The 28000-nt window shown below is 38.2% G+C and overlaps 3 protein-coding genes across 4 annotated transcripts in view; 2 read left to right on the top strand and 1 right to left on the bottom strand.

The window, feature by feature from the left end:
• Nucleotides 1–8: 8 nt before the first annotated feature.
• On the top strand, nt 9–2487 carry LOC105686912 (heparanase-like). Its single transcript, XM_012402177.3, has 6 exons — nt 9–255; nt 544–851; nt 944–1190; nt 1268–1627; nt 1697–2138; nt 2210–2487. The coding sequence occupies exons 1-6, from the start codon at nt 183–185 to the stop codon at nt 2370–2372; spliced, it is 1593 nt and encodes a 530-aa protein (XP_012257600.2). The 5' UTR covers nt 9–182; the 3' UTR covers nt 2373–2487.
• Nucleotides 2483–4540, bottom strand: LOC105686914. Its single transcript, XM_012402178.3, has 2 exons — nt 3848–4540; nt 2483–3763 (listed from the first exon to the last, which is right to left on the bottom strand). The coding sequence occupies exons 1-2, from the start codon at nt 4454–4456 to the stop codon at nt 3227–3229; spliced, it is 1146 nt and encodes a 381-aa protein (XP_012257601.1). The 5' UTR covers nt 4457–4540; the 3' UTR covers nt 2483–3226.
• A 5631-nt stretch (nt 4541–10171) lies between these two features.
• LOC105686780 (probable G-protein coupled receptor No18) overlaps nt 10172–28000 on the top strand; it is a 33716-nt gene continuing 15887 nt past the window's right edge. For both annotated transcript variants that reach the window (XM_048651946.1, XM_048651945.1), the window contains exons 1-2: nt 10172–10569; nt 24932–25057. The gene's annotated coding sequence lies outside the window, so the exon portion shown is untranslated. The remainder of the gene's footprint in view (nt 10570–24931; nt 25058–28000) is intronic.

The raw sequence follows: 28000 nt of genomic DNA, 5'->3' as shown, positions 1-28000 counted from the left end.
CGAATGTAACAGTCTGCAAGTGCAACAGGACTCTGAATGTTTTTATCAGGGTCCTCATTTTGCCGGTCATTTTTTGCTCCCGTTTTATTTATAATCTGTCACTTTATTTTATCGCGGCATATGACTAATAAGCATAGCTGCGGAGTCAGGCACGAATATTTTTGTCGTAAAAGCTAAAAGAAATGAATTATTTGGTGAACAACGAATGGGGGAAAAACCAATATCAGAATTTGGGCGACGCCAGGATCCATCAAAGTAAAGTATTACTTCATAGAGTTATGGAAGAAAAACTAACATCGTGATTAACGCACTGATCATTTTGTGATCATTCAGTGTAATTACCGTAAACATTGACTGGCATTGACGGAAAACGATAATCCAGTTACTACGTTATAAGCTAGCGACATCTTATGAGATCAATTTCAGATCAGCTGATCAATTTTTGAATTTGATCCCCGGGAATCTGAACGAAAATCCTTTCATAGTGTCATTGACTGATCTGATCAGTCAACAATAGTATTAGTGAATAATGATATTTTTCAGATGCGAATGCGCGCTCGATGGTCAGCACGGTGGTTGTTGGCTTATGTATTGGCCTGTTAGTATTGTCACTGTGGAGCATGAGCCAGCGACATATTGGGTATGCCCTTATTTTTAGTCTGGATACAAGGCAATCATTGACCGCAAGAACTTCGACGAGATTCTTGTCCTATGGACTTGATACCTCGTTGCTTAGGGACATGCCAAATCTACCTATAAACGACAAAAGATTTATAAATCTCGCTCGCCACTTAAGCCCAGCTTACGTTAGAGTAGGCGGCACAGCTGCTGACTGTTTGGTATTTAATCAGGTAACATTGATGAAATACAGGGGCAGTGAAGGAAATCTCAATTTGCAATTTGATTTAGCGCTATTTTACTTTGATTCTTCTCTTATGAATAGACCTTATCTCCAACACCAGAAAAAGTGTTTGATCCGGTCACTAGAAGTGATATTACAAATTTTACAATAACTGACAAGGATTTTCTGGCTATCTACAATTTTGCTGAACAAAGTGGAGCCAGAATGATTTTCGATTTGAACGTACTTTTGCGGCAACCGAATGGTTACTGGGACTACAGTAATGCTGAGCAAATAATTACATTTGCTAAAGGACACAATCTAGAGATCGACTGGCAGTTGGGAAATGGTTTAAATAATTCAAAAATAATCCACGGTATTGAGCTTCTGATGTAAAAAGTATCTTCAACAAACACTTTATTCCAGAGCCCAACTCATTCTACCATGTCTTTGAGAGGAATGTCACAGCCACCCAGTTAGCAACCGATTACATTACATTGAGAGGTCTGTTGGATAAATCAGGATATGAATCAAGTGATATAATCGGTCCAGAAGTGAATCACATTGCTGATGAAAAGCATGCAGGTGAAAGATATGCTTCAGAGTTTCTGGAGTATGGAGGAAGTAGTGTGACTTATGTCTCCTGGCATCAGTATTATTTGAATGGACGGGAAGCCAAAGTGGAGGATTTTGTGGATCCTGCGGTCCTAAACGTCTTACCAATACAAATTAAGTCTGTTGCGGACGTCATCGATCGATCGGGGAAAGATGTTTACATGTGGATATGTATGTCGATCCTTATTTGATATTTGATGTCCAAGATTACATTCGGTTGAAAAATAAATCAATTCACAGCTGAAACAAGTTCTGCCTATGGGGGTGGCGCTCCGGAGTTATCAGACAGATTTGTTGCTGGCTTTTTGTGGCTAGATAAGCTGGGATACAGCGCAAGAGCAGGGGTTAATGTTGTTACGAGACAGTCATTATTCGGAGGCAATTACGCTATGGTGTCACCCAATTTAACTCCAAACCCAGATTGGTGGGTGAGCGTATTTTATAAGCAATTTGTATCAGAGAAAGTATTGAAATTTGGAGAGCCAAGCGACGGACGAGTTAGATTCTACCTACATTGCACTCCGACAACAGCTCTATTGAACAGAGTTCCTGCGGTGACATCCTATGGAGTTAACTTGAATAAAGAACCGGTTAAATTTTATAATCGGATTCTTTATGGAATACCAAAGATAGGTGTGAAAACTTTTCTTTACATCCTCACCGCGGATCACCTTACATCCAGGTAATTTTTTCAGCGCCATTTGGAAGTTACTGAAAAATTCATGACCTTTCTTATTTTCAATATACTTGCAGCTATATAAAAATGAATGGTGAAACGTTAATGCTCAACAAAAATGGTGATCTTCCACCGTTCAACCCCATAATCGTCGATCCCACACAGCCGATTTTTATCCCTGCATATTCCATGATTTTCATGGTGTTCCATGGAATTGAAGTCCCGGCTTGCATGACTTAGTCGATAGCAAAATACTTCAATGACAAATATAAGTGTCTACATATTTTCATATATGGTATAACATTATGGGCCTTTGAAAGATCTTTTGTGACAATAAAATGTAACTAATATCGAGGTCTAAGCTGTCAATTTTATTTTACATAATGAAGAACTATGCATGTACATTTATGAGGGACATTCGTGTGCACACAAAACAACACGACGTATAAATCTAGAGACGAAAATGGAATGGGTAATTATTGATCAAAAATTATGTGACTGAAGCATTTGCTAAAGTAAAATGCACACTAAATTACGTTTTTCATACCTACATATTTTTAAAGTAACAGTTGCTTAGTCAACTACTGATCCAGGGATGAATACGTCGATCGTGTGATAATATACAGGACAGCGAAATGAAAATAACTTATTTACCAATACTTTTTTTTTGTTGACTGGTGGAACAAAGTTCTCTATTTTAATCTAAGAACCATCACCTTAACTTAGCCTATCATTTTCAACAATCTTAAACTTCAAACAAGGAGTTGGGGAACACTAAGGAGATGGAACAGCAGTGTCAATTTCCTTCGCTATGTGCAAAGAAATTAAGGTTCAACAAGTTATTTGTTCTCTATTCAAAAGAGATTTCATGTTTTAACCGTTACATTAGTATTTTGGGAGTCAAAGTTCAGTATTAACGACTACACACAATACTCAACGTACCTAATGTTTACTTTCCCGTACATTATTTCTACATCGGTATTTGATATCAGTGTGATTTATAAACTTTATGCCATCTTTACTAGGCGTTGTTTACTCAACTTTCACTCAAAAAGATATTTATTTACATCTTGGAAAATACTGAACTAAATATTTTACTCCGAGGTTGCAATGGTGATCGTTTTACCCTTGGGATCATCAAAGCGATCCATCGTACGAATGTCCAATATCATGAGCAATCCCCAGATCATAATGAGGGCCATAATAGCGGTCACAAAGATTCCACTCCAAATTGGAATGGTGGTAAACCCAACACAATCGTACCCATCGCTGAATTTTAATGTATCATTGTTCGTTGATGAAAATATTTGAACTTGTAGGTCGGTAAAATTCACAGAGGTCGTATTCGAGGAAAATATGTTATTCAATGAACAGTGATAAGAAAATTCAAATGGGAAGTAAATTGGCTTGGCAGGAGTCAGTCTAACAGTTGTCGAGTTACCTTCAAAACCAACACTTTCCAAATACCAGTAGCCTGCCGAAAGCACGCTAAACTGCAATTGCAGATTTACATCGATATTGGTGCCATTTGCGGTAAAAGCCATGTCCAAACGATAGCTGTGTGTTGCATTACCTTCGGCAGAAGTATTTTTTGGTGTACCAAGGAAGTAACTAGTTTCACTCTCCGGGAACTGAAACAAATTAAATATTTCAACAAGTGTTTCAACCTCATATCATTTAGTTAAGGGATTTCTCTGTGAATCCGGATTTCTCACCTTGACGTAAATCCCTTGGCTCGAGTACAGAAGTATTTTGTCCACCTGAACAATGAGTTCAGGTTCAGCACGGACCGTGACGGCCCTTTTAGATCGTTCGGAACGACTGTAACTGCAAGACTCTCCAGTAACAACAACGTGGACTTCAGAATTGAGAGCTTTGAAGGATTTGTACAACTCAGGTATGGTTGAGAGATTCGCAACCGTTACAATGTACACCTGACCGTCATCTATAGATTCTGGTTTGTCATCCGTAGACACATTGTAAGATTTCAGGTTACTCAATGTTGAGAGCGGTGAGTCAACAGCGGGGAAATAATAGATCGTATTAAAATCATCTTTGCCATATTTTTGCTGCCTCAATTCCTCCACGCAAAGGTTGTCTCTGGAAAATACTACGATCGGCTTTCGGGATACGCCCACTTTAGCTTCTACTACAGAATCGAACTCCTCTTTTTGTAATACACCCAACGCACTAACGTGGTCGCCCAACTTCTGATTTTCACTTCCGATGAATACTACAGGGACCGAGCCACCAGATAGAATGACAGATATTTGTGATAGAAGAATGGCCAGCCCGAAAGCGTAGATCAAACGTGACCCCGACATCTCTGCCGAATGGAACTTCACGTTACAAGTTGATGTAGCAGAAGGCAAAAGCGCCTGATCACAAGAACTGGCGAAGGGTCGCTGTCATATGACGAGTCACGTGATCTAAAAAAAAGAAAATCGGAGAGATGCGCGATATCGATTCATCGACGCCATAGTGCGGGAGTTTTCAATTTCGAATGTTACGTTAAATTATTCTAAAATTATTGCACAAATGTGCAATTCGATCAGCTTTAACTTCACTTTCAGTACTAATCTTTAGTCAACGTCTTGAGGGACTTATACCCTCCACGGTCTTGATTTTTATCGGAATTATACTAGACAAAACTAGGTATAACTCGTAGGTTAAATAGGACACCTGTACCACTCTAAATTAATATAGTTCGTAATAACAACTCTCTTAATTAGAACAATACTCTTCTCAAAATTAATTTTTCCAAAAAAAAAATCAATTCTCATGGGTACGAAATTAGAATACACAAAATGCTTCTCCAATCTTTACAACAATTACCGCATTACATCGCAATACTTGGCAAACTCTTTATTTGCTTTATTTGTTTTCCACAGATCCCCTAAAATAGATTCGGAGTACCGTGGAGGACGTGAATCGAGCAAAAAACTTTCATAACTTGCCGATGAAATTGAATTTTTTAGAGCATAAGCTCCACCGTCGTTGATGCTCTACATTAACGATGCCGCACGAATGACGATCTTTCACATTAAAAGGACGCGGTACTTGTTATTACTTTATATGAATGAAAAACGACTCAATTGCATTACAGAAATTTACACCATTATAAATTCTATAAATTGGTATACCGATACGAGTTTTTTGTTTCATTCTCTGTGAATAGATCTAATACTGACACTCCAAAATGTGTACCGCGATCATTACGTTATCGATTTTATTTGGAATGAATTTTTCAAAACCACTAAACTTGAAGTATGATCTCGCGGTTCGTAAATCCACACAACTTACTATGTGATGCCTATCTATACAAATGTTCCGATACAAATTGTTGTATTTGCATAATGACGCGGAAAAAAGTCAAGATATAGAAACAAAAGTAATCGTAGTAAGCCTTTTAGGTAAAAAATAAATTTGTAGGTTCGAAATAGTGCAGTAAAGTGCAAACAAGAGTCTTATAATAAATTTCGGTAACTCATCTGCAGACAATTTTTTTTTTATTCTTGCTGAGTTCAGAATTATTTTAGAAACTAAGCAATTGGAAAATTTTCAAAAACTTATACATACTTGGAGCAGGTGCAGGCCGACGTAATTCACTAGATTTTACTCTATATTAAACCTTTCTTGTAAAAACTTTTCAAGAGTTGATTGGTGCAGAGTTTTTTCCATCCAGTGCATATGTATGAGAAAAAAAAATTACGCTAGCCCGCAAAGTTTTCGAATTGTTTGAGTACCATATGTATACAACTAACATACGTATAATCAAATGTCATGTGTATTTTGAGAAATAATAATATAGTATAATCAACAACAATTGATGTGCAATTAATTATTCTGTCGACCGGAGAAAACAAGGATCTGTTTTGCAGGATCTGAATCAATCAAGATACCTGATTTCGCACTAATTAGTGTTGATAATTAATTAGTGCCATTGTGAAAATTTAATAGCAGGATATTGCGCCTTGAAGTATTTTCAAGAATGGAACTCAAACAGCTCTTGAATTTTATGATTTTTTTTCTAATCAGATAAAATAACTGGAAGAAGTCTTTTTCAAGGTAACAGATAAAATGGAAAATCACATACTGCTAGTAAAGGAACAACGGTTACTATATCGCATTTGAAATTATACATGTTTTATGAAATATTATTACAGAATCCGATCTATTGGTATGTATGTGATACACATATACATATAAATTCTCACGCATATGGATAGTTCGTGAACTTTCTTAGTTAGACAAATTTATTTGGTCAAAATAGTAGAGATAGCGTCAAATATTGACCAGGATGTTCAGGTTGCAGATGTAGCGCGATTGTAGACCATTTATCCCACAGGGATTTCGAATGGTTCTCTATAGGTAGATTTCCTTCCAGGGAATCCGTATTTCTGAATAAAAACAAGTTCGATCTACGTATACATACCTTTGACTATGTGAAAGACGTGTACGGATATCATCGACGTGAACATTGCTGTTATCGATTTCTTTCTCTTTTCGTTAATTTCTTCCTTTATTTTGGATATTTTGTTCATAACTCGTGCGAATGATCGTTTTTCACGAATATACGATCAGCCGTCATGTACCAAACGTGAGTCATTTTGTTTCTTCATTTTCAAACAGTCGACGGCCATTTTATTTCCTATCCGCGGTATAATTTTTTTTTACCAGGAAATACATATTGAATGTGCTGTGTAAATAATAAATGTTGAAATATATTTTTTTACATTTGTATCCGATTATTTTCGCGAGTTATTTGCTAATGACCTGTTTATTTGAAGAAATTATATAAACGAAATAATTATGCAATGCACCTGTGACATGCAAAATTTCATACTTTATATAATTACTTTTATTAAATCGATAAGTTAAACGGAAGGTTTTTTCCCCATCTGTATTATTGGAATTATAAGCTCAGTCGCAGCGGAAGAAAATAAAATGATACGAAATTGTGGAGAACCTGCGGTGAGTGGATTGAAGCATTACATTTCTCTAATTTTCACCGCACGTCTGTATAAACGGGAATTATAAAAAGTTAGCAGCGTTGCTTTTTATTATAAAACTTTTTCTCTGTATTTACTAATTCCTATCGAGTGTATTTGCAGGAAACTGATACAACCGATTGCAGCTGTATGGAGTTATATAGTAGAAATAGTATCAATAAATATCATCAAAATTGCGGGAATCCAAAACCGAACGCTCTTCGTGGTCATCAGAGTTATCCAAGAGTGAATAGCAATTGTGCAAATAGGTGTTTTCCAGCTAAAAGGAAACCAGGAAATTCGAAACAACTGCAGCACTGTCCATCATGTCTTTGTCCGCCGAATCTAGTGAGATCCTCTTCCGGGAGATTGAGGTAAGATTTTAAAGGACAACATTTGAAACCAACTGGTTTTTTTGAATAGACTTTTTTCGTTCTGACATTATGAAAACATTATTCAGGGTTACGCAGGAATTGGATGATATTTTGAACAAGTTTGAGGAGAAAACGAAGAACCCTAGGGATCAGTTTGATAGAACTGGAGCGCAGCCGACATTAAGTTCGAAAGTTTCGAACCCACAGGGAAAATATTCACCTTCTAAAAGCTCACCGAAGAAGTCTAGCAGCTCCGGTCGTCAAACTCGTACTAAAGGCGACTCTGATGACAGAATGTTGAATGCGTTGTATCAGGATCTGATAAGCTCGGGTTTGGCGCCCGATGATCAGGGCCAGGGATTTAACAACGGCAGACATTTGATGCAACTGCCGATTAAAAGTGTTCGTTACAAAGGTGGGAATAACGTTCGGAGGGAAACGAGTTCTTCTCAATTTCCAGGAAACAATCAAGAGAGCGTTGTCGACATAGACAGCGACGATGTTTTGCAGTATTTTCGAGACTACAAGAATCTGAAGAATTCATCTGCACCAGCGGCGCTGAACAAGTCGACTAACGCGCCTGCATGTTCACAGTCAAAAGAAGATGACGGTGACAATTTGAATAAAGGTGAAGAAGAAGATGACGAGCGGCGACAATTCGAAAGAGACAAACGAGAATTGAACGAACTTGGACAGGAAGTTAAAGAGTTTGAAATGAAAAAGGGTCGTGAGTTGAGAAATCGCGTTGAACGGGAGGATTCCCAATGGGATCAGCAGAAGCAGCAGTTTGTTGTCAGACGGACCTCGGCAGATAGTAGAGAAAAAACGCGGCCAAACGACGACGGCGATTATCTTACTAAACGGAAGGTCACTTTTCTACCGACCAAACTTCCGGTACCCTTATACGGAACTGGTAATTCAAGGAGTCCGAGAAGTCCCCGTCATCCCGTGGGAAACGATCCGGAAAATGTGGGTGTGAGAATAACCGGAAATGGAAGGGGAGAACCTGCAGAAACCGTAGTTGAAACTCGGGATTTCACACCGTTGAAGTCAGCTACCGAAGAATATTCAAATGAAAATTACATCCAAGAATGTCTGGAATATTCTAAAGAACCCAGAGATTCCTTTTCTCAGGAATTGAAGGATATTTCTTACTCTGATGTTCCTCCATGCAGATGCGCATCTGCCCCCGCGTCTGCTGCTCTCCAACCGGTTATAAACGATAAAGCTGATGAAAAAATAACGCAAAGTATCATCAAAGGTAACGGAGTTCAGGTGGTTAGGCGTCAAGGCGGTGCAACTGCAGTCCCCAGGGATATCGGGAATTCCCAGGATAAAGCAGAAAAAAATAAGAAATACATTTATACGGAAGGGGACTTGGATCTTCACGCCAGCAAAAGCTACATCGTTGATCTAATTGATAGAGCTTTGAGCAGGGAACTCGGGACGCTACCGGACGATAAAAAGGTACGTTCGTCAAATATGAAAAAAAAATTGGTCCCTGTATAGTATCATGTACATATCAGGGGAACGCGGGGCGATATGGGGTACTTGAAGAATCTATGGGGGAAAAAATAGAATACCAGGCTACTGGTATTTATATTTCTTCGCCATTGTGAATATTGGACTTTCGAGATCGTTTATAATTGTCTCCTGATCATCAGGTAGGAACGACTGTATCCTGTCCGAGTCAATGCCAAAAAGAAATCTGCGTTGAAATAGCGCGTGCTCTCCAAAGCGATTATAATTACCATCAATTGAGTAATTACGGTCAGAATTCCTCGTCGTCGAAAGAATCCCCCGATTACGTGCGGCATCTAAAAGTCCTAAGATGGGATTACCTGAATCACATTCAAGATGAATTGAGAAAACTCCAAGACCTCGAAAGAATTCTCGACACCTATTCCCCGAGACAATCCCCATCACTCCATCACCTGCAATCCCAAACATCGAATAACTCCTCCGATCAACGATCCAGCGACAAAAATCACCAAGCGATTATTCCTTGATCACAATTTTTACATGTATATCTAGAAATAAAAAAATCAAAAAATCAAACTTATAAACTTGTAAAAAAATTCATCATAATTTTCATCCCACATGAATCTCATGTATGCGAGATTTTCCGAGCTCTCCAAATTCCTATGAGAGCATAAATTGAGAAGAGATGAGAAAGAACAACGTAAAATAAAATATGATCGTCGTATTTTATATTACAACCGACTAATTACACGCTTACGCGGTAGCGGTATGAAAATGCCAGTTGAAATACGGAGACCAAAACAAAAAATAGAGCATAGTAACCGAAGAACAAAACCAATGGGAATACCAAAAATTAGACCAGCAATTGCACGCATGGTAGCATTTTTTCACACATATTTTGCATAAAAAATCCGTACTATCAGGCAGGTGGAATGAAAGTCTGGACTACCTCTTCGTATTATTTGGTCCGGATATGATGCACATGCAACTGTATTCATGTATAGGTACTATTATAGGTAGGCTACGTATAGAGGTGTATAGAATGTATAGAATCTGTGCAGCGTTGCAGGAGCATTGATGCCGTGGATTGCGGTAGCGGGTCCAATGGGGTAGTTTTCAGTTTCTCTCCCTATGATACCTATACCTAGAATCCAAGGAATCAGGGACAGGGATGTTCAGTCGACGCGTGACTGCCGCCGCGAGAGGACGTCGCTGTTCAAAATCGATTTTTTTTAAATATATAATATCCCGATATAGATTCATAGTTTTAAAAAAAATACCCATTCGTGTAAATTTTTTTCAGTTCCGGATTCAGAGCGATATACAGCGTAAATTGCATAAATTTTTCTCTACTTTACGTCACTGAAAGAATTCTATTTTCTTCTCTGTTTTTTCATTCATAATTGGTCTTTTCTTCCAAACGGTCATCGGACTTTTTCCCTAAAATCGTTATTCGGTATATTTGACAATACCGATACCAAGTGTCGACGACTTTTTTTGTACCGTTTTTTCCTCTTTTCAAACGAAAGTTTAAATTAAATCATAGCAAACGAGAACAAAGGATCATGGCTATAAAAAACGATAAGTGGCGTAAGTCCGCATTCTATAATTATACCACATAAATTAAACGAAAAAGAATTTCCATACACCACGTATGTTTGTTAGAATTGTTGTTCTTGGTATAGCATAAGAAAAAACAACTATGCCGGGCAATAATTGCGTACCCTGCCGAAATTTGAGTTACGCCGAAAGGGCGAGGATGGAGGCTGAGGGGGAGGATTTATATTGATGTTGTTATTTATGTTTTTGTTTTGTCTTCTTACCCAAGGATTACGATTTTTTCTTCATTCGGCTGACCGTACACGAATGTCCGTATGGAATATACAAAATTGGGTTGAAAATCCCGACACGAGTTGGATATTCCTGTACGCATAGGTAGTTTTTAGTAAAATATATGCGATTCCGCAAACATGGTCGGGTTAGTTTAGGGGGTTGAAAATGATATTAAGAATTTTATTTTCGTGGAGCTATATAAGTTATAGATACTAGACATAGGTATACACATACGTACCCCCTATATGCATAAAAGCTTATGTGCTGCGCGGTATCCGTACAAGATGAAAGATTTATCGGGACATGAGTCACAGCCAAATTCCTATAGGTTTATCACATGGGCATTAATATGTAACAGAAAAGCGATGTCGACGTATAATTTTCGACAGTACAATTTTTTTTTTCAAATTTACACAGTTTTTTTTCGTTCGCGTGAAATAATTTCACGATCATTACCTCGTGTATTTCACATCATACCACAAGTATTATTGTTATATACACCGATGATCTTCGTGACAAAATCAATCGGTTGGATGAACGAAGGTATGCATGGTGTGCATACAATATCTAAATATTTAACGGGTATAAATGTGCCCCAACCTGTGCAAAACGGAAACGTTGATTTGCAGGGGGCAGATGGAATTTATCGGCAATAGCTTTTGTGAATTGCATTCCGCCCCGACAGCATTCCTTATACCCATTCTATTATGTATCTTAGCTATTGTGTGATGGATATATATGAATGTATGTACACATAAATATGTATTTACAATACCCGGTATATGTACGAATATTTGTATAATTATTTATTTACCTCGCAATTTGCGAGCAAAATAATGGTGATACGTGATGCAGGAAATCAAAAAATTTTCGACCGCGGAATTTTCGGTGTTATCATTGCTATTATTATTCTTGTGATAGTGTAAATAATAATCGTTCCATTCGGTACCTAATATTTTCGCATAAATATGAGTTGTCCAATTAAGTTTCGTTACACATATTATAAAAAAAGTTTCATACCGTTGAAAAAAAAAGAAGAAGAAATTACAATTTTTTTGAGAAAGAAAAGAGCTAGAAAACAAAAGGAAAACGGAAACGGAGTGCTTTTGATCGTTGATTGCAAACAGGCTTCTGCTGATTCTCAAATCTTGCAATCAAATGGATATGATTCGGATCGTTTGATTCTATTTTATTTTCGTTATTTTTGTCATTTTGTAAGGATGAAAAAAATGTAAAATTATTCCGCAAGCTCGACACAATCACCCTGTAACCATATTCAAAAATCGTGGAATATTTTCATGTAATGGAACCCCGGCTTACAAAGCCTCCCAGATTTTATCGAATCGGCAATCGCATTAAATTATATTTTGATACGAAATACATGTAATATACGTATAATGGACGTACATGCGTAGCATAATGCACATCAAATGTAATAATTTTAACGGAATTCCTTGGGTCGTATTGGGCAAAAAAAAAGGACAAGAATGAGAGAAAAACCACTGACAATTACCACGAATGAAATATGCTTTTTTGCAATGTACAGATGGTATGCGATTCTTACTGAGATATTGTGTGTAATAAAATTGATGATGACGTTCGGATTTCCCTTACAAATAATTGAGAAAAGTTTCTAAAAACATTTTCCGTTTTGGGTTTTACGTCGCGCTTTGTTCTTCAGTCATCCCATTTTCGTTTTCTATCTCCAGAGACGGAAAAATACTTTTTTCATTAAAGTGTTCACACCCTACTGATACGTAGACATTTATTGCGACCGCTGTGCGCCGCCGGCGATTTGGAGAAAAAAAAAAAGGGGGAAACGCCAAAAAATAAGAGAACTTGGAAACCGAAATGCAAACGTGGTGCGGTGGTGTTATAAATACGATGTGAACCTAGGTTTATATGCATGTCACATCCGACAATGAGCCAAAACGTTGAAGAGGAGACGGCCGAGGTTCATCATCTTATACGGCTTCTTCTTCTTCTTCTTATTCTTCGCATTCTTATTCCCCTATTTCTTTTCCTCCTTGGAGAGTTTACGGGACAACTATACCTACATCTTCGTAATTACAATGTGTTCGAGCGTTGCTATACCACCGCACGCTTATGTGTTGTAAATCTCGAGAGTGTCTCTTGCACGCTATACCGCTCAGCGTTCGATATACATACCTGTACACGAACAGCGACGCATACAGGGTCTTTCATTCACACTTACCGCAAGAAATATCTCGGCACCTTACGAAGTTGCGAGAAAAATCGTAAGGAAATATGATTTGGAATCTCGGCATCGTCTATCGCGATACCACGATCACGATTTGTAATAATGTCAGCTACAAAGTCGAGACAAATGAAAGAAATACATCTCATCTTTCCATATCATAAACGGTTGATGACTTTGAAAAAGTGAAAACCATGACTTTCGGAAGAAAAATTTCTACCCAACTACATCCACCATGACTTCTCTGGTAATTTTCCAAGCCACAGAGATATTTTGGGTGGTCAGGTTAAATGGAAAACCCTGTATACTTCCTAATATACATAGAGCGCTTTTATGTACCACCCCTTGAATTATACAGGTATAATAATACTTGTACGGGTCTGCGGTATTTCTCGTGTTGTTGTATTCAGAAAACCGTTTATTTTTAAATCATTGTTCTTATCATTATTAATATCATTATTGATAATGATAAGAACAATATTACATCATTGTTACTTTCAAGTTCGTACAGCGACTGTTCGAGCAGCTTAATTTATTCTTTGTTTTCCCCCTTCAACTCAATATGCAAAGTTGGTATACATAGGTATGTATTGGTTCGGATGTAAGGTTCCTACCCTTTCTACGTACTTTATTTCCGTTTTCTCATTCTCCTATTGTTTCTTTGTTCTGGATACAAGTAATTTATTGAATTTATTTTACGCCTTTAGATTTCATTTTATATGTATACCGTGCGATTCTGTTGAAAGCGGTCGCGATCAACGCATGCGTCCAAATATTCGAATTTCTCGTTCTACGGGCGAACCCGAGCCACGCTGGAGTCGGCGTAGCCACAGGCATAGTCGTCTTGTTTTGGTACGTCACCTTCAGGGCTGACCTACTGACAACAAGACGACCACTCCTGTGGCTAGGTCGACTCCAGCGTGGCTCGGGTTCGCCCGTAGAACGAGAAATTCGAATATTTCGACGCGCGCGTTGATCGCCACCACTTTCAACAGAATCGCACGGTATATGCGTGCGTACATCGAGAATAAAGATGGAAAGGATTCGTAAAAAAGTCGGGATTAATAACCGCAAGGGTACGTGCTCTTGAAAGAATGAGAAGAATTATGAGAATTGTGGAAAGTACTTCAGTCTCTTTCAAATGTGATGTGAAAATTACATTTTTTTAGATTATCTTTGAATTCTCTGCTTATTTTGAATTTTTTTCCGCAATTCGATCTTTTCGCATCTCCTCTTCTTTTATTGCCCGTTATAAGGATGCAAAGAAAAATAAAGGTACATCGGACGAGTCTCGTCTAATTTTTGAAATCGTCTTAAATCCCTCCAGTTTTCTGTCTTCAAAAACTGGAGCTTGCATCCCCACCGGTTACTACGTCTTGAACATTCGCGTCGCGCGATTATCTTTTTCTACGCGGAAGTTAGCTCACAACAAATTTTCAAACGAGTGTAGTATTCGAAACTGTCTAATTTGGGTGAAATCCTTTTAAAATGTAAACAGTTACGTAGCCGTGCATGTAGAACGTATAACATACCTATATGTATATCCACAGCCATAAATTCGGCGGTCTTTCTCGGAGCGTTCGTCGTGTTGGTTGTTCGTTGTTTCTCACAATGTCTGGTGTTAGCGGTAATAGCTACAATTACTAAGCTTGACGGTTGAGGATCAACTTGTGTTATTACGTTAAAGGATGACTTTCATCATCTATAATGGAGACGGTATTAAAAAGTATAACCCAAAGTTAGTGACGTTGAAACGAGCGGGGAAATCCGGATCGGTGAACGATATGAATCTATCACTTCCCCTGTACGTTTATATTATATTGCTAGTATTATATTATAAAGGCAAACCGTTATCCAAACATAACAACTCCATACACGACATAATTTATACTTCGGAGCCTTGAAAACGATATCATTATTCATTGTCAACTCTCCCGTAATACAATATATCGCCGAAATCGTCCCCCACTGTGAAACTCCTTAGAAAGCACGTGATTCGAAAATTATAAATCGAATCTCGGTATAGAATTTTCACAGTTTCTTTTCTTTTCTCTCGCATCCTATACGTTTTTGCCAACCCGATTCCTCGCTTCGATATCCATTTGTCTAGTCTTTTTTCTTCGTTTCGTATCGTGAAAATTTCTATACGCGATTCCGGAGAATATCGTACTCGCATGATTTGGGACAGGAATATATTTTGTACGTAACGATCAAAAACGGCAGAGTGCATCTCGCCTCAACATGCACACACGCGTGCGTATATTCGGTTTCAGTCTAAAAGGAGTAAAACTTTGCCCTGCTCCGCATCGTATACCATAATGTTGAGAAATGATAAGAGACCTTTGGAACCGTGCAACCAGTGACAATTTAACGCGATAAAGAGTCGTAAATTTTCTTGAAATAGTTGCTCCATTATCGGACTCGTATTTGCAACTCCTCCATAGATTTTTGCGGGCAATAACAGGATTCGGAAAACTAGTTTGTCAAATTGTTATTGTAAACATGAAAATTTTGATTCATTTGTGTTCCCAATTCCGCTCATATGAAAAGATCGTCCTCGTAGAAAATAATTGCTTCGATTGAATCGTATGGGATTTACAAAAACGGGACGATCAATTTTACATGACCGCACGAAAAACTTCAGAAAATTTACACCTTACGTTTGAATTTTTGACGAGCAATACTCGATCAGCGATAAAGTACCAGTTATTCATAAAAAAAAAGTAATAATAGTGAAGAATGATAATGCTCATCGAAACAAGAAAAAATTAAGAAATAAACTGGCCATTCGTTTGATTACAAATCGAACTGATATGGATGGTCAGATTTTTGGATTTTGACGTATGTCATTTTTCCCAGCGTGGCGATCGTCCAATGATCCGTTGCACAACAGGAGGAATCGGGAAAAAATTGTGAGCTCACATCTACGGTATCGCGTTTCGAGGCGTAATAAAAGAAGATGAGCAGGTATTCCATGTACGTGGGTTGATTTTTTTTTTTTCGAACGAATTTTGCATTCTCTGGTACTCGAAGGTTGTGCATCTGCACCGTTCGCATGCGCTGTGCATATGGAACACGGAAGAGAGACCGACCTAATTTCTGCGTGTGTTATAAGCTTACACCCCATTCCAATTCCCTTGGTTTATTTTCAACGTTCTCTTACATATATGTATGTATAGTGTACCGTTTCGTAATGTATAGTCTAAATTACCTGAGATACACAACTACACAGGGAAGTATGAGGTATATAAATAGGTATATATGTACGTAGCCTCGCACATATATACATATGTACTCATACGTAAGGAGAACAGATAAAACGCCACTCAAGGGTAACTACTGCACTGCTGCTGCTGCTGCTGCTTCTGCAATTCTGGAGGCCACGAGACCAAGACTTACTCTATAAATGCAGCTGAAGCTTAAAACAGTTGCTTATTTTATTCAAAGGAAATCGTTTGCGGGGAGAAAAAAAGGAACAATTCGCTGCTTAGCATTTTCTTGCGTCGCCTCGACGAATGTTCGAACGCGTTGAATTACTTCTTCAAAATTTTGAAAGATATTATGCCCTTCTTGGAGTCGCCGTAATCACCTGTGTTCTCGTTTTATTTTTTCTTCTGTATCAACCCCACTAGCGAGGAACTGTCGCGTGGATGAAATTTGAAATTATGTGTATAAACAAGAAACAACACTTCAGTTTTTTGTCTCTCAATTTTCGCGGCATAGATTTTTTTTGAAGGACGTTGGACGTGTACAATGTGATCGGATCTTTCCGAAGAAGAGTATCTAATCGGAAAAAACTGCGGGGGTAGAATGAGAAAAAAGAGATGACAAAAGGAAGTGGAAAAAAGAATATACAAAAACGAGGAGAAAAAAAAAGGAAGGGATAAAATATCGTTGAGACGGTGCGGTGATGGTAAAAGTGGGACGTGACAACGAAATCAAAGCAGTTTTGATTCTGGCGGGAGCGACCTTGTCTGCATGGTACAGAAATTGACTTTGGGAAAATAAAACTAACGGTTTTGGGGTTTGATGGAATAAATAAACGACCGCGCTTACCGTACAGTAACAGAAATTTCGACGACCTGCTGGCATCTCACCCCTTATTGTTTCGTCGGGTTTATTATTGTACGAAAACGAAATTTTTGATTTCTAAAATCCTTTTTTTCCATACGAATGAAATTGCGAGTAATCGTTCGAATCTCGTTTCACACGTACGTGTAGGTATATGATAGATTCGCGAACCGGCGTCCACGGTAAATCTGCATATCCCACCTAGATACAATTTCAATGTTCTTGCAAATATACACTTTCAGATTCGACTGCGTCGGCATTATCCTATAATGTTTTCCTAGCTTTTGTGGCTGCGCCTTTGTCGCAAATCCATCGCAAGCTGTAACGCAAAACTCAGTTGGCATTATACGTGTATACGTACGTAGTATGGATGCTGCTGCCTCCCGATCGTACAAAGAGGAATGTGTCCTATATCATCATCTCCTTGAAAATAGTAGAATCTTAGCTCAGGTTAGAATATCGGCACCCATATTTATAACAAGGTAGTAAAGATACCGCCCGATGATTCGATTCTTACAGCAGGATTCTAAAGTATCCCTTCTGTATATATTTCATGCGAATATCCGAACGGCTGAGGTATAAATTCTGATGCATGTAATAAGTTTTTACATTTTTTTTTACTACATTGTGGACCGTAGCTTCGGTATCGCAGGCATCATTCATTAATTCACAATACCGATATTCACGTATAGAAATTTCGTCGTATTGAAAATTTAAATTTTGAGAATGAGTAAAAGTTTATCACAGCTTGGCGGATATTATACGGCAAGCAGGATACGCTATACATATGTATAGTCGTATAATCCAAAATACGTGGCGTAAATGAAACGAGGAAAACTTTCCTTCAATCTTCGCGCGAAATTTTCTTGTTTATCGAAAGTTTGGTCTTCGTTAGATTTATAACTAAACAAAACTTTACATCAGTTACATATACATACACCTAACGAGAGCGGTTACAAGCACAACTGCTGTCAAGAATTATGTTACATCTACATGCGGTATATAACCCATGTACTTTCTACGTAATTCCCAATTTACGTGGTATCATCCCTTTTTTGTATCGGTATACAATCACGATGTTTCGCTACACATGTCACGTGCCATCTATATTGCTAATCACAGCGATTCACCTTTTTATGTTTTTTATTTCTTTTTCTTTATAACAGATCTACAGAAAAATCTCAAGGATGTATCTAAATTATGTAAACATGATATGATTATTCACGTATTGTATATGTACAACAATGCAGTACCTATATACATTTCACATCGTGACGCTCGTCGTAGTCTTACTTTGAATTATGGTGATATTTTGCGTTATTCTCATTACTTCGTTGTACGTATAAAAGTCATGATGAAAAAAAACGAAATTTCACACACACATAGGTATACGCAACGTATACATAGGTATATGTATAACGAGAATCTAGCACCACCCCCCGCAAGTAGATACCAATTTTTATCCCGCAGACTCGCCAGCAGGCAGGTTTTACTTCACCATGGAACTTATTATGCAGTCTTTACGTACTTTGTTACGAAAAAGAAAAAAAAAAATAGTTACATCGTAATCAGCTCGACCTTTTCAGTTATTTTTTTGCTTTTGTTTCTTCATGTTTGAACCGCTCATCATCTCGTCTGCGGTATATCTCGTGATATTTTCCTTCTTTTGAGGGCCAGGAAAAAAAGGAATACACGAAGAAGGTGATGAGTAGATTCATGTAAGAAACTCGAAAAAATTTCGGCGGTGAACAAGCACTGGTTCAGTTTCGATCAACGTCACGAGTCGTTTGTTACTATTTTCAAAATATCTCAAAATAAAAAAATATCACGCACATCGTGCGTACCTAAAACTATTTTTATTTCCTTTTTTTCATCGGTTCTCTTTTTGTTTCTTGGGTCCGAAACACCATTAGCTTCATCGCCCGATTTCACGTCGACAGGGTCGTCCGGTCCGTTAAATCTTCTTTATCTCGTTTCCCAAAAATCTTGTTGTACTGTACTCCGTAGTACATAATTATTTTCATGTATACGTCTGTACATAATATAACATTTATTATAAATATTCCGTAGAAAGGGGTAGGTGTTAAGGATGACGTTCGACCAAACCTCATCCCTGACTGCGACACAACACCTGATCCTAACAGATTACAGGGTACATGTATATTATCTCCATATCATAGGACAGCTCTCGGACCCACCGTAACGCGCGTATACATATAAATAAATAATATGTTATGTACAATATACCGGGGTATTCAAGGGCGTTATTTCTTCACGATAAGCTACGCACATACTATACAGATACATTGTGTGTATACGCGATCCCTCTGGATGCAGGATTTTTTGGGTGACCCTTGTCTCCTTATCTGTAGAACATCGGTGATATTTTTCTTCGCGATCCCAAGGGATAACCTGTATAAGTACACATAGATGGGTCTCTATATACCTACTGCACTATATACGTACTACATGCAATTACCAAAGCCTATTTCTCAGGTCGGGCAGTTGTTCTATAATGTGGACCTGGTTTTCTGCACCCTTTCCATCACCGATTTCTCGAACCTCCGAAGTTACATTACCCTGGTGTAGACGGTGTCGCCGTTAGGGTAACCCAATCTGAATCTATATGTATACGTATATTTTCCACGATCTAACCGAATCCGATCAAACTCCGATCTGCACATCATCCGACCAAACGAGTTGCAATCATCCGTCGCACACATATTCTAATATCGACGATCCCCCTGCAATACATCGCATCGTTATCCGGCGGGAATCGTTTTCCGTTAATACCTTTTTAAGCGAGGCGCTGTTTATTTAAGTGAACCTTTTTTCTCCTTCAAATTTCCCTCACTGCTAATAATGATGCATAATTTGCGTATATATGAATGGATTAAAAAGGGGACACCTCGTAGATATTCGATAAAACTTTTCGTTGGATTACTTGAAGAAATATTAATCAAAGTCTTGAAAATGATAATTTCCTTTTTTCTGCTAGCGTGAAATTCGAATATTATCTGTATCCTTTTTTGAATGAGAGTTGAAAATATTTTCTTTCCACGAAGATTGAATTTGAACAATGAAAAGAAACTATTTAAATAAATAAACGGAAAAAATGGAGTTTTTATACTTTTTCGGGTCCGTTTTATTGTCTATACTGTAGACGATATAATACACGTGTATATAAATTCGAGCCAATTGAAGTATAAAGGTTCGATGTAATTCCTTTTTTATAGATGGACGAAATGAAAAAACATACTTTATTTCTCAATTTCCACCAATTTTAGAAATTACTTTGCATAAATTTTCCCAGGCTAATTCAAGAGCCTTTATATAATATGTAGGTATATATGTATATCTGAGGGATAAAATTTATGGCGTCACGATGGCGAAGAATTATTTCAAGAAAATAACCATCTGCGAATTTGCACACTTTCGGAGCAATTATTAAAATCTATCTAATATCTTCAAGAATCGTTTACAATCATTATTTTTTCTACTATGGCATTATACTTGATCGGTTATTAATGTACTATTAGGAGCGATAAAATCTCCCTGCGTTGAAACGTCGCCGTCGTCGTCGTTGTCGTTTTGCATCGAGCGTTTTTTTTTTTATCAATTTTCTTCACCTGTATTTTCTTGAGTGATTTTTACTTCTTCTTTTTCATTCTTTTCTTTTTTCTTTTATCTTCCTACCATTTTCCGGTATAAACCTATAGAGATAAACCTTATACCCTTCTCCTCATCCCCTCAGTTATTTTTACGAGGTCCTGGCGTTCCACCCCCTATTTATTTTATTTTTATATAAATTTTATTGCTCACGGAGTTGCGCAGGATAGGTTCTAAAAACCGCTTACGTAAAGATTACGTAAGAAGACATGGAAATTTAAGAGAAGCGTAGGAAATGGACTTATTTTTCACGCTTCGTTGCTTGAAAATTAAATTAAATGTCGTGCCTACATGCAATTCTTGTATGAACGTGTTGTTGTCGTTTGTCTCAGGAGTTTAGAAATTTTGCGTTGTACGATTGCAATGTTTTGGAGAATATTTTGAAAAATTCATCGTTCCAAACTTAAGCGAAAAAGTGAAATTATCATACAATTTTTCTTTCTCGTTTAAAATTCGTTTCGACTCGCAATCGGTCAGGTGAGCAACAAAGTCTATAATGTGAAAGGGATCGTTCAGGAAATAGTGAACAAAAAGTTATTCTGAAATTTTCCGCACGTGAAATTTCTTTTACGATATTCGCGAAAATTGTTTGAAATTGTCAAAAAACATTACCACCTCGTCACAGCCTTTGTAGCAGCGGAAATAAAAGATAAGAAAAAAGGAAGAAAAATGTACGGGCGAAGGGTTAATAAAGTACGACGACGGTAAAAAAAGCTTGAGGGATGACATATAAAAATCTATATCTATACATCTGAATAAAAAAAAAAAAAAAACCACTAGGAAAAAATACGAGAATTCTGCAGCATAGTTGATTATAGTAGTTGTTGTTCAAGTTACATTTGTATTTTTTCTTTCCTAGCTCTTTCCTTTGTTTGTTTGTTCGTTTCTTTCTTTCTCTTTTTGCTATCTTTTACCACAAGAGCGAGCACCGTACAAAGGTTTTGTTAATCGCGAATCTTTTTGTCCGCGGTTATTTCGTGAGATATAAATGAAGAACGAACCGGCGATGTTGCATGTATACGTAGTATAACAAATTATTGTAACGGTACATCCTTGATAATTACGATTTTCTTCTGATATTTGCCTCGTAATTCTCCGACTATTATGGATCTATTCATTACCCCCCGTATACTTCCTCCCCTTTCTTGGTATAACATTCCTTGTTTGCGTTTATATTGGATAGTTGCCGGATGCTCAAACTGTCGTATAAGGTCATGACAGCAATTAATGTAGCGCAGTACCTATGCTATATTATCGCTGTACAATTCATCCCAGACTACGAGCCTGATTTGGTTTTCTTACGCAGTCAACTCTCCGCGCAAGAGAAAAATGGAAAGAGTGAGAAAGCTCGACTCTAAAATATAGCATGCCCAATGAATGAGAAGGTCGAGTAATCAAGCTCCTGCTACCCTCGGCGTATGGAACGACTCACCCTGTATATCTAATCAAAGGATGGAAAGTTTTCTTCCGTACATAGAAGAGTACTCGCCGATATCGGTGGAAAATTAGGGCACCTCAAATTTAGCCAAAATTCGAAGAAATTAGAAGACTGTTTTTCCTTGGAAAATCCAAGTCATCGAAAATATAGGGGCGCGAAATGCCCCTCTATGATTTTGCTTAATTTTTTTCCACATAAGGTTCTTACATATGTACAAATACGTTCATATAGATAACCAATTTCATGTACACATAATACAGAGCGCTATAAATTTGAAAATGGACGCCCGGAAATTGGGGGAGAAGATGGTTGGCGCTATGCAGAATATAAGCAAACTGATTTGGTTCACTCGTTAGTCTCCCGGATATTCCCGAACCATCCTGCTACTATAAACCAACCTGACTCGAGTCAGCCCAAGCTCACGTACCCTAACTTCACTTTTTCCCCCCAGACCAGCACATGTCTTGAGAAGTAGTTTCGGCCCCGTCGTCGACAGACCCCGTGTATTAAGGTATTAAAGGAGGGTAGTTCTGTCTAGAATACGGTTGGAAAGCCGAATGTTTCTAGCCAACATGTCCTACGTATTTATGTATGTAAATATGTATGTACATACAATGCGTAAATAGAGGCACATGCGTGTGTATGCGTACAGGGTGATCCAAACGGCGCGAACTGCCATTCGTACCCGCACTCGCATGACTTTTCGTTCGTGCTTTTTTCGCAATTCATGTTAGTCCGCGGCAAATGTCTGTAAGTCAGGTTGGATTTTAAATTCTAGAATTTTCATATGTGTGCAAAATCGAAACTGATACCTCCAGCTACGGCAAAGACTTTACATAGGCTATTCCCCACGGCGCGGCATCCCCCAGGGCGTTTTATATACAATAATACGGTGGCTTGGGTCGTTCTCGTTCTCGCAAATCTCACGATTCTCACAATTCAAGAGATTCAGTTCTTGCTGGCTTTCACCCGGTGCTGCTATTATGTACGTATATATACCTGTACCTACACACACACACACACGCGCGCAAGAGCGAAGGCGCGGGACCATTTTCGTTTCCGTTAGGCGTTATTACACCGCAGGACTTGAGGAGTGTGTTTCAACGGAGATGATCCCCTTGGCCTGCAGGGGTCCGAAAAGGGGGGGTAGATTAAAGTCACGTGGTGCGGCCACATTTTGATTAACGATTTCTACTGCGAAATGAGAATTGAGGAACAGCCAAAACTAAAAGCGAAAATACGCCGGACGGTCCAGAGCGACCCCCGTTTATCTATCGCATCTGCCGAGTTCCTTCCCCTGCTACCCCTCCCGCCCTTCACGCCTCCGCGACCTACTGGATTATTAGTGGGTAAAGCACACGGGATTCTCGGGACACTTTTGGGGTCGCAAAAAGTCACGCCGAACGTCACCGGAACCCCCGAGCCATCGCGCGAGAGGAAGGGCGATTATTGTAGGGAAGTTACGGCGTTATGTGTTCGGTCATTTTTTATGGCACAAAGATTCTGGAATTCAAAACGGCAGACGTAGATGGAAACGAGTCGATGAACCCAAAAAACTAAACTCCAAAGAGTTGTTGAAGTTTTCGAAACTTGCCCCACGGTTATTAGTCGTTTTTCCTACGATGACGATGTACTTGTATTCGATTCTCCATAGGTAGAAATTTCGGCAACTTTTCCTTCCCGCAAGCTTTGCACAAAAGCAGCATCAGCCGCGAGTGGGTTCTATTCGCGCGCTGCAAAATACTCTTTCGCCCTCTTTCTCCCTCTTTCTCCCTCTTTCTCTCTCTTTTTCCCTCATGATAGTCGTCGCGAAAATAGTCTCCTGCTCGCCTTTATTTATGACCGATATTTTTTAACCCACCGGCGTCCACCGTGGAGGAATTGCTGAAAAGTTACAGCGACGTCGTTGCTCTGACGTAAGTTTATATACCGGTTCGTACATACCTAGGTATGTATATTCTATACAAACACATCTATATATGTAATGTGTACCGCTGACCTATCCATACGTAGGTATATGTATATCGAGAGGATGAGTTCGTAGGAAGCAGAGGCAAATGAAGCTTTAGTTTTTCTGCATCTCGCTCGTATAACGCTTATCCCGGATGGGTCAAAACTCGGAAGGACATTTCAGGTGGTCGTTATTATTTGTACAGCTAAACTTGGAATCCCTTCGGGTTTTAGCTATGATCTCAAATAACTTCTTCGAAATTCATATAATTTTGCCACAGGATCGCTATCGATATCCTGGTATATATTTTAGACTGTTCCTGGATTTATAGTGCAGAGTTTTGCGAGAAAAAAACTTTATTGTTTTCAACTTCTCGCTTCATGCAGATAAAGCAGGAAGGGCAGTTATTGTTATCGGTCGAAAAATCAAACGATAATTCGAGAAACCTCCAAAAAGCTAGCGGTGAAAAGTTAGCAGAATCCAACGAACTGCTCATCAGGATTTGTTGCTTTTTTGATGCTAATTAGTTACCAAAACTTAAATATCGCTGCTCCAACCGATTCCTCGGAAACGAACTTTCAACTTCCATCGAAATTACTCATCGATTCTCTTTTCGAATTTAAAATACATGCCATCTTACAATTAAACAATTCTATAGATAAAATCAAAAAATTTAATAAACCTTAAAAAATTGAAAAAAAAAAGAAGTCAAACGTCAGTTGAAGATTACTGGAACACGCAAATTTATTTGCCTTTTTCTCCCTTTTTTTAGATACGGAGATGACGTGACGGTATTGGGATGTACAAGTTTATAACCAGCGAGTAATTATGACGGCTGCGCGGGTGCCTGTACGGTTCGAGAAAAGTCAATTTTTTTCGATTATTAATGGGATATGAGGTACGTAGATTTGTACATAACACTATATATAAAGTAAACAGGTGTATACGTGTGAAAAAATGTACTCATATCCGCAGCTGTAGTAGAAAGTGGAAATTACTTTTCACGACTCCAGCGGCCGTTTTAATCCGTTTATCGCCTCGTAGTGCTAATTGCAAAGTTATTTATACATGTACGACGTTTACGTACACATGTACGTTCTACTCTGGGATACATATGAAATTCGAAGAATCAACTGTGGACTAAAAAATTCAGCACCGATATCAACTCGCGATTTACACGGCCCAATTGAGCAGGTATTAACTTCGGACTTATCTCGACAGACGACTGATCATCGGTTTTTTTTTTAATTCCAAGCTATCGTAAAAAATAAGAAAGAAAGATATTCCCAAATAAAAAAAATAAAACGATTTCGGTGAAATACAGAAGCCCGGACAATGAAAAACGATTTTTTTTTTTTTTTTGCAACGTTACAGAATAAATTCTACGCGTGGTAAAAAGTATCTTTTGAGTTCTGAAACCGAAATTTTTATATAATTGGCTTCAGTTCTAGTCACATACGAATATAACGTTAATATTTCTTAGAATACCTATTGAATATTAATCCAAGCTCGAATTCTGTAATCTTTTACATTTAATTTGAAGTCAGACGAGTGGTCCCCGAACGTCCCGAGGAGAATATATGAGGATACAATTACATAGGTAAATACTCATGGTATTACAATACAGAGGAACATATGGCGAAGGAAAAAAATACATCAGGCTATAGAGGATGAGGAAAGAGAAGATGTAATATTAGAATAGTAGAGTGCGTGGTTTTTAAATTTTATTGGAAAGCCGATAACTGACAGCTGTTCGCCCACATTATGGGGCGACGCGACGCCACGGAGATGCGAACGTTGGATTCCTCCAGGAATTTTCGACTCTGACGGAGGCTGCAGCAGTTATATAACGCTAAATGTAAAGAAAATCAAATTGAGATCTGCGATTTTTTAAAATTTCGCTACCTAAAGCCGATGCTCGCAGAAATAATAACAACGGTAGTAACGTGTCCATTTGAAATCCGCTTCAAGGATATCCGCCAAATCTTCACTGTACCAATATTATTCTCTCTTTGATCTGGATTTTTGCATTTTTTCACAATGGCCGTATTGTCTGTAAAGTCAGATCCTACGTATACGAACACGTATGCGCGAATGAAAAAGAGAACGAAACAAAATTAAAAAGAAAAAAAAATAAAAACTATCCCAATCAGTCCGTACAATCAGTTTCGAACATATTTTACTTATCATCGTCACCGAGCGTCGTATTACGCGTACAATAACCCTCCGTACATTTTGCATTCTACCCCTAAAAATATATATACGCATATGCATATTCATCGCATGCACTATAGAATTATTATCGCATCAAATTTGCAATTGTCCAGACAACTGCGTAGACAGGTGTGTCGTTCCCTTAGGATTTTCGATGCATCCTCACGATATAAATCGCGTACAATACCTATTACGCACGTTATTTATTTTTAGTTCTTTTCTGTTTCAATTTCATTCCTTCATTTCATTTCTTTTGGTTTTCCCTTCTGTCTCTTTCCTTCTGCACTCGTAGAGCGTACGGCCCACTCCAGCGCTCCAGCGCGTGATCGGTAGATATCATAGTAATTAAAAAGAAAGAAGGGAAAAGAAAAAACGGAAATTAGTAATGCTCTTCACACCCAGTTTGCTGATAAGAAAAATTTCGTCGCACGTCTAGCTGCATTTCTTTCATGTGTATAGTATTATATTATATATGTAGGTATATTTCTGTAATAAAAACTCAATGTAATCAACGTATAACATATATATTCCCTTCTCTCTGAACAATAGCTAACTAAAAATTGTCGTCACTTCTGGATAATTATTCTACATCGAATCATTAAATGCATTCAACTTTTTTTCTTTTATTTGGTCAATTTTGTTCAACTTCCTTCAATTTCCATTGTTCTTTTCGTATACGTATAAAAAGATCACTACGAATTTTTTATCGCAGGATATAATGTGATAATAATGAGAATGTAGTAACGTTAGGAATAATAATAATAATAATAATAATAATAATAATAATCGTTGTAATTAACAATCTTGTGTTTCGTGTTAGTGAATCTTTAGGAAGGTGTATCGCGGGTATAACGTGATTTTGGCACGGAGACGTCACACATGTACGGGTGTGTTGTACTCGGTATGCGTGTATACTCATATACCTATGCAGGTATGAGTACGAACTTCGGACAAGACGCGCGTGTCGTGGGATACATGAACAGTTTGAGATCCGATCCTCATTATAGTGTATGTTACATCGTAAGCACGAACCATCAGAAAAGCACGTTTATGTTACAACAGAACCACTTGGATAATAATCAGCACCTTCAATTAGTAACAAACGACACGCAGATATAGTTGAATGAATAAATCTCGTGATCGAATCACCTCGTTACATGTACAGTGTGTACTTCATTAATTTCTGTACGCTTCAATTAGCCTCCATGTTTCGTGGTTCGACGCGGTCATCATCATCACCATGCTCGTCGTTTTCGTCGCCGTGCTAATTAATTTTGTCCTATTTTGTATCGTTCGCCATAAAATAATCCAAGGTTTCCGAGGGGTACGTTGAGTTAGGCCACGTTAGGCGTGTATTTGACGAACGAATAATTATGCAGCCGCAGAAACTGCTGCGGATCGGACATTGCAGAACCTTGTCATTTGACGATAATCATCCCCATTATGCTCAATTCTACTTGCGGGAATGAAATTCCGAGATCTATATACACGCGTATTACCTACGACGCGTGGCATGTTCAATCATACGCACATTTCACATACGTACATCAGGTGGATGTGCATCCTACGTAATATACCTACGTAGTAGATATATCGGTGGCAGGCAAATTGAACGATTTTCGCATCG

The sequence above is a fragment of the Athalia rosae genome, chromosome 3 (assembly GCF_917208135.1).
Source record: "Athalia rosae chromosome 3, iyAthRosa1.1, whole genome shotgun sequence".
Lineage (NCBI taxonomy): Eukaryota > Metazoa > Arthropoda > Insecta > Hymenoptera > Athaliidae > Athalia > Athalia rosae.
This window is presented reverse-complemented; position numbering and strand designations above follow the sequence as displayed.

What these genes read in the sequence shown, in the direction of transcription:
- LOC105686914 (XM_012402178.3), bottom strand. Translation starts at nt 4,456, where the DNA reads ATGTCGGGGTCACGTTTGATCTACGCTTTCGGGCTGGCCATTCTTCTA. An exon ending in GCCAAGGGATTTACGTCAAG is followed by an intron (nt 3,764 to 3,847) that starts GTGAGAAATCCG and finishes AATTTGTTTCAG; the next exon opens with TTCCCGGAGAGTGAAACTAG.
- LOC105686912 (XM_012402177.3), top strand. Translation starts at nt 183, where the DNA reads ATGAATTATTTGGTGAACAACGAATGGGGGAAAAACCAATATCAGAAT. An exon ending in ACTGTTTGGTATTTAATCAG is followed by an intron (nt 852 to 943) that starts GTAACATTGATG and finishes TCTTATGAATAG; the next exon opens with ACCTTATCTCCAACACCAGA. An exon ending in CGACTGGCAGTTGGGAAATG is followed by an intron (nt 1,191 to 1,267) that starts GTTTAAATAATT and finishes ACTTTATTCCAG; the next exon opens with AGCCCAACTCATTCTACCAT.